Below are 11,346 nucleotides of genomic sequence, written 5' to 3'. Positions count from 1 at the left end.
TTTCAACACCATTCTAAGCAAAAGACAGAAAACATAAGGAATGGTCTTTTATTTATTTATTTATTTATTTTTATTTATTTGAGAGAGAGAGAATGAGAGATAGAGAGCACGAGAGGGATCCCAGTTAAAAAGATTGCAAATCACAGATGAAGGATTTGGAATAGTTTTTTTTTTTTTTTAACATTTTGACACAAATAGTTTTCATGAAAAATGTAATTGAAATAGAACATTGTAAATGATGAAAACTCTATCATCTATTTCTTCATTTGCAGTGTCACTCCTGTTTGAAACATGAAAATCTGGAACACCACCTCAGATTTCATTCTCCTAGGACTCTTTAACCACACAGAAGCCCACTTATTTCTCTTTGTGATGGTTCTGACAATTGCCTTCACCTCCCTAGTGGGCAATGCCCTCATGATTTTCCTGATTCACTAGGATGCTCGGCTCCACATGCCCATGTACTTCCTACTGAGCCAACTGTCCCTCATGGACATGATGCTGGTCTCTACCATTGTGCCCAAAATGGCAGCTGACTACTTGACTGGTCAGAAGTCCATCTCCCCTGCTGGCTGTGGGTTGCAGATCTTCTTCTTCATCACTTTGGAAGGGGGCGAGTGCTTCCTCTTAGCATCCATGTCCTATGACTGCTATGTGGCTATTTGCCACCCACTGAGATACCCAGTTCTCATGAGCTGGCAATTATGCCTAGAATGACTGTGGGGTCTTGGTTCCTGGGGGCAGCTGATGGGCTTATGCAGGCTGCTGCTAGCCTGAGCTTCCCATTTTGCGATACACATGAGATCAATCATTTCTTCTGTGAGGCCCCTACCCTGGTGCGTTTGGCTTGTGCTGACACATCAGTCTTTGAAAATGTCAGGTACATCTGCTGTGTATTAATGCTCCTTGTCCCATTTTCTCTCATCCTGATTTCCTACAGTCTCATTTTTGCTGCAGTTCTCAAGATGCGTTCTAGAGAGCCCCACAAGAAGGCTTTTGCCACCTGCTCCTCACATCTCTCTCTGGTGGGACTCTTTTATGGAGCTGCTGTTTTTATCTTCATGAGACCCAAATCCTACACGTCAGCTAATCATGATAAAATAGTGTCAGTGTTCTATACTATCTTCACTCCTTTGTTGAACCCCATCATCTACAGTCTGAGGAACAGTGATGACAAGGGAGCCCTGAGAAAGTGTATGGGTCAGTGTGCTGCCTTAAGTCACGAATAAGATTACATTGATTTCCCCCAAATTTCAAGGTTATACAAAGGGAATTGTGTGAAATTTCCTAGGGAATAGTTATATATGCATTATATCTATAATGGTTACTATTTTACTTTGAAATACAGACACAACTATATATTTTGGATCTTTTTCATGTATAATAATTATTTTATATTATTTTAAAATGTTTCTTGACTTTATTTTTTTTCTTTTCAAGTTTTCATTTAAATTCCAGCTAATTAACATACAGTGTAATATCCATTTCAGGTGTAGAATTTAGTGATTCAAAACTTACATACAATGCCCAGTGCTCACCACAAGTGCCTTCCTAATCCCCCTCACCTATTTAACCCACCCCCCCACCCACATCCCTTCTAGTAACCACCCTTTTATAAAGTGAAAAGATAGCTCATGTATTTGAAGCAAATATATCATATAAAGAATAAGCATCTAGAGTACATAAATAACTCATAAAACTCAACAATAAACATATTAAAACATGGGTGAAGGATTTGAATACACATTTCTCCAAAGAATATATATACAAATGCCTGATAAACATATGAGAAGACAGTGAACATCATTAGTCATTAGGGAAATGCAAATAAAAACCACAATGAAATATTCCTTTCACCCATTATGAAAGATACTATTAAACATTAAATAATAGTAATAACAAATGCTGGCAAGAATGTGGAGAAATTGGAATCTTAGTGCATTCTTTCTTTTTCTCTTAGTGCATCCTGGATGGGAATATAAAATGGTCAGTTGCTATGAAAAACAGGAAGCAAATTCTCTGAAAATTTATCATTAAATTATTGTATGATTTAATAGTTATACTTCTAAATATATACAAAAAATAAAAACAGGAACTTGAGCAAATATTTGTGCACAAATGTTTATAGCAGCATAATTCACAATAGCCAAAGAGGTAAAAAAAAAAAAAAAATGCCTACAGGAGGAGGAAAGCAGAAATGAAAAGTGCTGTAAATACAAAATGGATTATTATTTGCACATAAAATGAATGAAATTCTGATACATCCTACAACATGGATGAGTCTTGAGAAAATTTGTCCAAGTAAACCAAACAGAAAAGGAAAATATTGTATGGTTACACTTTTTTTTAAATTTTTTATTCTTATGCTAATCACCATACATTATATCATTAGTTTTTGATATAGAGTTCCATGATTCATTGTTTGTGCATTACACCCAGTGCTCCACGCAGGACGTGCCCTTTTTACTACCCATCACCAGGCGAACACATCACCCCACCCCCCTCCCCTCTAGAACCCTCAGTTTGTTTTTCAGAGTCCATCGTCTCTCATGGTTCGTCTCCCCCTCCAATTTACCACCGTTCATTCTTCCCCTCCTGATATCCTCTTCTTTTTTTTTCTTAACAGAGATTGCATTATTTGTTTCAGAGGTACAGATCTGTGATTCAAGAGTCTTGCACAATTCACAGCATTTACCATACCACATACCCTCCCCAATGACTATCAACCAGCCACCCCATCCCTGCCACCCCACCCTGACTCCAGGAACCCTCAGTTTCTTTCCGGAGATTAAGAATTCCTCATACCAGTGAGGTCATATGATACATGTCTTTCTCTGATTGACTTATTTCACTCAGCATAACACCCTCCAGTTCCATCCACGTCGTTGCAAATGGCAAATTTCATTCCTTTTGATGGCTGCATAATATTCCATTGTGTATATATACCACTTCTTCTTTATCCATTCATCTGTCGATGGACATCTTGGCTCTTTCCACAGTTTGGCTATTGTGGACATTGCTGCTATACACATTGGGGAGTACATATCCATTCGGATCCCTACATTTGTATCTTTGTGGTAAATACCCAGTAGTGCAATTGCTGGATTGTATGGTAGCTCTATTTTCAACTGTTTGAGGAACCTCCATACTGTTTTCCAGAGGGCTTGCACCAGCTTGCATTCCCACCAACAGTGTAGGAGGGTTCCCTGTTCTCCGCAACCCCGCCGACATCTGTCGTTTCCTGACTTGTTAATTTTAGCCATTCTGATTGGTGTGAGGTGGTATCTCATTGAGGTTTTGATTTTTTTGATCCTATTGGCTAATATTTTGGTGAGAATTTTTGCATACATGTTCATCATGGATATTGGTCTGTAATTCTCCTTTTTGATTGGGTCTTGTCTGGTTTTGGGATCAAGGTAATGGTGGCCTCATAAAATAGGTTTGGAAGTTTTCCTTCCATTTCTATTTTTTGGAACAGTTTCAGGAGACTACGTATTAGTTCTTCTTTAAATGTTTGGTAGAATTCCCCTGGGAAGCCATCTGGCCCCGGGCTTTTATTTCTTGGGAGATTTTTGATGACTGCTTCAATTTCCTTAGTGGCTATAGGTCTGTTCAGGTTTTGTATTTCTTCCTGGTTCAATTTTGGTAGTTGATACATCTCTAGGAATGCATCCATTTCTACCAGGTTATCTAATTTGCTGGCATAGAGTTGCTCATAATATGTTCTTATAATTGTTTGTATTTCTTTGGTGTTGGTTGTGATCTCTCCTCTTTCATTCATGATTTTGTTGATTTCGGTCATTTCTCTTTTCTTTTTGATAAGTCTGGCCAGCGGTTTATCAATCTTGTTAATTCTTTCAAAGAACCAGCTCCTAGTTTCATTGATCTGTTCTACTGTTCTTTTGGTTTCTAGTTCATTGATTTCTGTTCTGATCTTTATTATTTCTCTTCTGCTGCTGGGTTTAGGCTTTATTTGCTGTTCTTTCTCTAGCTCCTTTAGCTGTAGGGTTAGGTTGTGTATTTGAGACCTTTCTTGTTTCTTGAGAATGGCTTGTATTGCTATATACTTTCCTCTTAGGACTGCCTTTGCTGTATCCCAAAGATTTTGAACAGTTGTGTTTTCATTTTCATTGGTTTCCATGAATTTTTTAAATTCTTCTTTAATTTCCTGGTTGACCCATTCATTCTTTACTAGGATGCTCTTTAGCCTCCATGTATTTGAGTTGTTTCCATCTTTCCTCTTCTGATTGAGTCTAGTTTCAAAGCACTGTAGTCTGAAAATGTGCAGGGAATAATCCCAATCTTTTGGTACCAGTTGCGACCTGATTTGTGACCTAGGATGTGATCTATTCTGGAGAATGTTCCATTGGCACTAGAGAAGAATGTGTTTTCCGTTGCTATGGGATGGAATGTTCTGAATATGTCTGTGAAGTCCATTTTGTCCAGTGCATCGTTTAAAGTCTTTATTTCCTTGTTGATTTTTGCTTAGATGATCTGTCCATTTCAGTGAGAAGGGTGTTAAAGCCCCCCACTATTATTGTATTGTTGTCAATGTGTTTCTTTGCTTTGTTATTAATTGCCTTATATAACTGGCTGCTCCCATGTTAGGGGCATAGATGTTTACAATTGTTTGATCTTCTTGTTGGATAGACCCTTTAAATAGGATATAGTGTCCTTCCTCATCTCTTATTACAGTCTTTGTTTTAAAATCTAATTTATCTGATATAAGGATTGCCACCCCAGCTTTCGTTTGGTGTCCATTAGCATGGTAAATGGTTTTCCACCCCTTCACTTTCAATCTGGGGGTGTCTCTGGGTCTAAAATGAGTCTCTTGCAGACAGCATATCGATGGGTATTGTTTTTTAATCCAATCTGATAGCCTGTGTCTTTTGATTGGGGCATTTAGCCCATTTACATTCAGGGTAACTAATGAAAGATATGAATTCAGTGCCATTGTATTTCCTATAAAGTGACTGTTACTGTATATTGTCTGTGTTCCTTTCTGATCTATGCTGCTTTTAGGCTCTCTCTTTGCTTAGAGGGCCCCTTTCAATATTTCTTGGAGGGCTGGTTTCGTGTTTGCAAATTCCTTTAGTTTTTGTTTGTCCTGGAAGCTTTTTATCTCTCCTTCAATTTTCAGTAACAGCCTAGCTGGATATAGCATTCTTGGCTGCATATTTTTCTCGTTTAGTGCTCTGAAGATATCTTGCCAGTCCTTTCTTGCCTGCCAGGTCTCTGTTATAGGTCTGTTGCCAATCTAATGTTTCTACCATTGTAGGTTACAGATCTCTTCTCCCGAGCTGCTTTCAGGATTTTCTCTTTGTCTCTGAGATTCGTAAGTTTTACTATTAGATGTCGGGGTGTTGACCTATTTTTATTGATTTTGAGAGGGGTTCTCTGTGCCTCCTGGGTTTTGATGCCTGTTTCCTTCCCCACATTAGGGAAGTTCTCTGCTATAATTTGCTCCAATATACCTTCTGCCCCTCTCTTTCTTCTTCTTCTGGGATCCCAATTATTCTAATGTTGTTTTGTCTTATGGTATTGCTCATCTCTCGAATTCTGCCCTCATGATCCAGTAGTTGTTTATCTCTCTTTTTCTCAGCCTCTTTATTTTCCATCATTTGGTCTTCTATATCGCTGATTCTCTCTTCTGCCTCATTTATCCTAGCAGTTAGTGCCCCCATTTTTTTATTGCACCTCATTAATAGCCTTTTTGATTTTGATTTGATTAGATTTTGTTCTTTTATTTCTCCAGGAAGGGTGTCTCTACTAACTTCCATGCTTTTTTCAAGCTCAGCTTGTATCTTTAAAATCATGATTCTTAACTCGAGGTCCAACATCGTACTAATGTCCATATTGAGTAGGTCCCTGGCAGATGGTACTACCTCTTGTTCTTTTTGCTGAGGTGATTTCTTTCATCTTGTCATTTTGTCCAGAGGAGAATAGATGAATGAGAGAACAAAATGCTAACAGGTTAACAACGTCCCCAGAACATATACTCTAAACAAATCAGAAAAGACCTGAAACTAGGGGAAAAGAAAGGGAAAGAAAGAGAAAAAAAAGAAAGAAAAATATAAAGACAAAGGCAAACAAAAACAGAACAAAACAAAACAAAAAAAAACAGAATATGATCAAATATGATCAGGCTAGTGCATAGATCCGTGCCACACACTAGATTTTAGGTGTATTTCGGTCTGTTAGAAGATAGTGCCTCCTAAAATTGTAAAGAAAGAAAGACTTATATATGTACAAAATAAGGCTTGATACAATGAAGGGATGGAAGATGATTGTAAAGATGAAAATTATAAAAGATTTTATAAAAGGAATTGATGTTGTTTGAAAAATAAAGAAAATTTAAAAAAAAAAAGGGAGAGAATGTGATCAGGCAGGAGACTAGAATAAAGCCATACAGTAGAGATTTAGGGTATATTTTGATATGCTAGAAGAAACTGTATCTCAAAATTTTAAAGAGTGAACAACTTATATATATATGCCAAAAATAACGGTAACTACTATGAAGGGATAGAATATGACTCTAAAAATGAAAAATAAAAATGGTTTTTTTTAAAGGGATTGATAAGATGTTGGATGAAAAAGGGAAAAAGAAAAATTCAAAAAAAAACCGTTAAAAAAATTAACTTTGAAAAACTAATGAATCATGGTAAAAAAGCCATGAATTCTATGTGCAGTATTCCCCTAGCGCTGGAGTTGTCCCGTTCTCCTTGATTGGTAAACTTGGTCTCGGTTGGCTGTTCGTGCTGATCTTCTTGGGCCTGTTGCCATGGTTCCCAAATGTCTTTGCCCGACACAGAATTGCCCCGCCCTTGTGAGTCTGGGCTAAGTAATCTGCTCAGGTTTGTTCTCGGGAGCTTTTGTTCCCTGCAAGCTCTCGGTACAGCTTTGGAGGATGAGAGTGAAAATGGTGGCCTCCCAATCTCCACTGAGGAGCCGAGAACTTGGGGCCCTGCTCCTCATTGCGCCCTAGAGAAAAGCAATCAATCACTCTCGTCTCCCGGTCTCCAGCCGCACTCCTTGCTCACCTGGCATGTGACCGAGCGTTTCTATCTTTGGCACCTGACTCGGTGTGGAGTCTCCAAACCCAGCAGATCCCTGCGGTGCACTCCCGCGCCACTCCTCCCGGGGGAGGAAGGGGAGTCTCCCTGGCTCTGCTGCTTGTTGTGTCCCTGCTGGAGGAGCAGTGGCCCGACTGGGCCACAGATCACAGTTTATGGCCACCCTGAGCTGAGAGCCTACGCCTCAGCTCTGTCTCTGCAGCTGGCTTCCCCACTCCAATACCTGGGAGCTCTGCCATACTCAGTTACTCCTGGTCCTTCTGTGACCCCAAGGGTCCTGAAACCACATTGTCCCACGAGGTTTCCACCTCCCGCTTAGCCACTGAAGTGACGTCCCTCAATGGAGCCAACTTCTAAAAGTTCCAATTTTGTGCTCCGCGGCTCTATCACTTGCCAGAAGCAGCGGAGGCCCCCTCTCCCGCCATCTATCCTCCCAAATATTGCCTCGGATTCACTTGTCCACACGTCCTACCTTCCAGTAAGTGGTCGCTTTTCTGTTCAGAGTTGTTGCTATTCTTTTCTTCAAGCTCCTGTTGAGTTTGTAGGTGTTCAGAATGGTTTGATCCCTATCCAGCTGAATTCTTGAGAGCAGATGAAATCCAGGTCTCTTACTCCTCCGCCATCTTGCTCCACCCCAGTATTCATCCATTCTGATGGCTGAGTAATATTCCATTGTATATATGGACCACATCTTTATCCATTCAACTGTTGAAGGGCATCTTGGCTCTTTCCACAGTTTGGCTATTGCAGACATTGCTGCTGTGAACATTGGGGTGCATGTGCCCCTTCTTTTCACTACATCTGTATCTTTGGGGTAAATGCCCAGTAGGTCATAGGGTAGCTCTATTTTTTACTTCTTGAGGGACCTCCATACTGTTTTCCAAAGTGGTTTTACCAACTTGCAGTAGTTGTTGCTACTCTCTTCTTCGATCTCCTGTTGAGTTCATAGGTGTTCAGAATGGTTTGATCCCCATTCAACTGAATTCCTGGGACCAGATGAAATCCAGGTCTCCTACTCCTCTGCCATCTTGCTCCGCCTCCTTCTCCTTTTTAAAATTTCCTTTAACTTAAATTCAATTTAGTTAACATGTAATGTATTATTGGTTTCAGGGTAGAATTTAGTGATTCATCAGTTGCATGTAACATTCAGTTACCATTACATCAGGTGACCTTCTTTATGCCCATTACCTAATTACACCATTCCCCCACCCACCTCCCTTTCAGCAATCCTTAGTTTGTTTCTTAGAGTTAAGAGTCTCTTATGGTTTGCTTCCCTCTCTGTTTAAATTGTATTTTATTTTTCCCTCCCTTCCCCTATGTTCATCTGTTTTGTTTTTTAAATTACACATATAAGTGAAATTATATGATATTTGTCTTTCTCTGACAGACTTATTTTGCTTAGCACAATATCCTCTAGTCTTATCCATATTGTTGCAAATTGCAAGATTTCATTCTTTTTGATGGAAGTATGTTATATATCTGTTCTTCTTTATCCATTCGTCTGTCAATGGATATCTGAACTCTTCTCATATTTTGGCTATTGTGAACATCTTTGCTATAAACTTTGGGTTGCATGTGCCCCTTTGAATCATGATACAAAAAGAGTGTATCTCTTTATTATCATGTCAGTTGGGGTTTATGACAGAACAGTGATAAACATATGTGCTTATACTCCCACACTTATCTATAGATGGAAAGAATTTTAAATGCATATAAACAAAAAGAAAAAAAAGAATAACTACAAAAAGGTGCTATAAAGCAATGTATAATGTTATGTAAGTATTGAGAAACAGATGGACTGAACATACATCTTTCAAGAGAGCTTGAGCTTACATGGAAAGAAAAATGAAACTGGATTATAAATTCTCAGAGAAAGGGCCTATTTTAATTAGAGCATTCTAAAGTTGGGTAAGGAGGCAGAAGAAAATGGCTTTGAGGCACCTGGGTGTCTCAGTCAGTTAAGTATCTGCCTTTGGCTCAGTTCATGATCTCAGGGTCCTGGGACTAGCCCCATGTCAAGCTCTCTGTTCAGTGGGGAGCCTGCTCCTCCCTCTCCCTCTGCTTGCCTTTCCACCTGGCTTGTGTGTGCACTCTGTCTATCAAATAAATAAATAAAATCATTTTTTAAGAAGAAAATGGTTTTACATAAATGGTATTTGGCAATAAAGATTTGCTATAGATTTCTGAAACAAAGAAGCAAATAATGACAATTGATATCTAAGGGGCTGTTGTGCCAATATTTTGGAGGAGGACACAAAAAGGGAATGCAGATCTGCACATGACCTAATAGACTACTGCAGTTTCAGAAATATTAGTGTTTAAATATAAAAGATAAAAAGAATCCTCTAAGGTAAACAAAATTTACTCAAATATGGGTCTATAATTTATGCATTTACATTGATTTTCTATGCATGCATTTAACTTATAAGTTCTGTCTTTGAAGATAACTGAATTTATGTAGGAAAATAAAATATTTATATCCTAATGATGTTATTAGAGAAATATATATATATTTATATATTTATTTATTTGATAGAGGGGGGAGAGGCAGAGGAAAAAGAAGAGGGAGAGGAAGAGAGAGAGCCTCCATCAGACTTCCCACTGACTGGAGAGACTAATGTGGGGCTAATTCTCACAACCCTGAAATCATCACCTGAGCCAAAATCAAGAGTCAGATGCTCAACTGAGTCACCCTGAGAAATATATTATTCTTACAAATTCACAGATTTGTAGAGAATATTTTGGCCACAGATGTTTGCCTCATGAAGATTTTACCTATGAAGCAAAAACTGAGGATTTTTTTTCAAAATAGTTGTTTGTTCTTCATTTAGAAGCTGCAATATTCAATGAGTAAATGTGGTGTGAATGAAATAATGAAATAAAAATAGTGTTCTGTTCTATATTAATTTACTGTTGTGTCTGTTGTTAGGAGAAAATTAATGCCACATGGAAAATTAAAATCAAACTTCTACTGATTTCATCTTATTGGGGTTATTCCCACCTTCAAGAATTGGCCTGTTTTTCTTCATTTTCATTGCTTTCGTTTTCCTAAACCTTCTGTTTGGCAACCTGTGCATGATCGTCCTCATCCTCCTGGATACTCATCTCCTCACACCCATGTATTTTCTACTTAGTCAACTCTCCCTCATGGACCTGAACTACATCTCCACCATTGTCTCCAAGATGGCTTCTGATTATCTCTCTGGAAGCAAGTCTATTTCTTTCATCAGGTGTGCAGTTCAGAGTTTCTTCTTTATGGCTTTAGCTGATGGAGAAGGATTACTCTTGGCCACTATGGCCTATGATCATTATGTGATTATTTGCTTTCCTCTCCACTATGCCATTTGTATGAGCAAAAGAGTATGTGTGCTGATGATAACAGGATAATGAGCTCGATCAACTCCTATGCTCACACAACATGTATTCTCCATATCCCTTAGCCAGTCCAGAGCCATCAACTTTTCTTCTGTGATGTTCTGGCCAGGTTAACTCTGTCTTGTATGGACACCTGGAGCTATGAGTACACTGTTTGTAAGCTCCACTGTCTTCCTTATGTTTCCTTTCATTGTTATTGCATGTTCCCATGGCTGAGTTGTCCATGCAAACTGATGCATGGAATCATTAGAAGGGAGGAAGAAGGCCTATTCAACCTGCAGCACCCACCTCACTGTGGTGACTCTCTACTGTGCAACCTTTGTTTTTATTTATCTCTGCTCTAGATCCCTCTGATCACCAACAGAGGGCAAGATTCTGGCTGTCTTCTACACCATCCTGACCCCAGTGCTCAACCCCATCATCTACAGTCCAAGAAACAAGGGGGTGATGGGGGTTCTGAGATGATTCTTTCAGAGAATCCAATCTGTGATAATGTAGACAATATACTTTAGTTCTCAAGCTTCAATTACATGTCAATTTAGCCATAGACCATTGTGAAGAAAAATATTATATGCCTACAGTGAAAGAACTGAAATTAATATAGAAAATTAAATAAATTGAAGTTTCCCATAATAATTTTATGGTATAAGGAATTATTTTTTTCTTTATGATCCTTTTTTCTCCATCTGTATAAAGGGAATGCATTTTCCACTAACGTGTGCAAAAATATTTTACTAACATGTAAAATGGAAAATGAAAACTGACTAAATCAATGGTATCATGCATCATACCAGTTCTATAATATTTTTTCTAAAATATTTTTTCTTTTTTTTACAAATATTAGTAAATTAGGACCTAAGAACAATAAATAATTTAGGATGAACCTAACATAAATGGA

The 11,346-nt window shown here is 38.4% G+C and overlaps 1 protein-coding gene and 1 pseudogene across 1 annotated transcript; both read left to right on the top strand.

Annotated features, from left to right (window-relative positions):
• The first annotated feature begins 235 nt into the window (after positions 1 to 235).
• On the top strand, positions 236 to 1,229 carry LOC113929582 (olfactory receptor 2T8-like). The gene is given in 3 exon segments (XM_027606565.1): positions 236 to 287; positions 290 to 706; positions 709 to 1,229. Coding segments are annotated over 3 exon segments (990 nt in total).
• Positions 1,230 to 9,980: 8,751 nt separating this feature from the next.
• Positions 9,981 to 10,913, top strand: LOC113929647 (annotated as a pseudogene).
• Positions 10,914 to 11,346: the final 433 nt, after the last annotated feature.

Source organism: Zalophus californianus, chromosome 5 (genome assembly GCF_009762305.2).
Source record: "Zalophus californianus isolate mZalCal1 chromosome 5, mZalCal1.pri.v2, whole genome shotgun sequence".
In the NCBI taxonomy this organism is placed as follows: domain Eukaryota; kingdom Metazoa; phylum Chordata; class Mammalia; order Carnivora; family Otariidae; genus Zalophus; species Zalophus californianus.
Note: the sequence above shows the minus strand (reverse complement) of the source record. Positions and strands in the feature narration are given on the sequence as shown.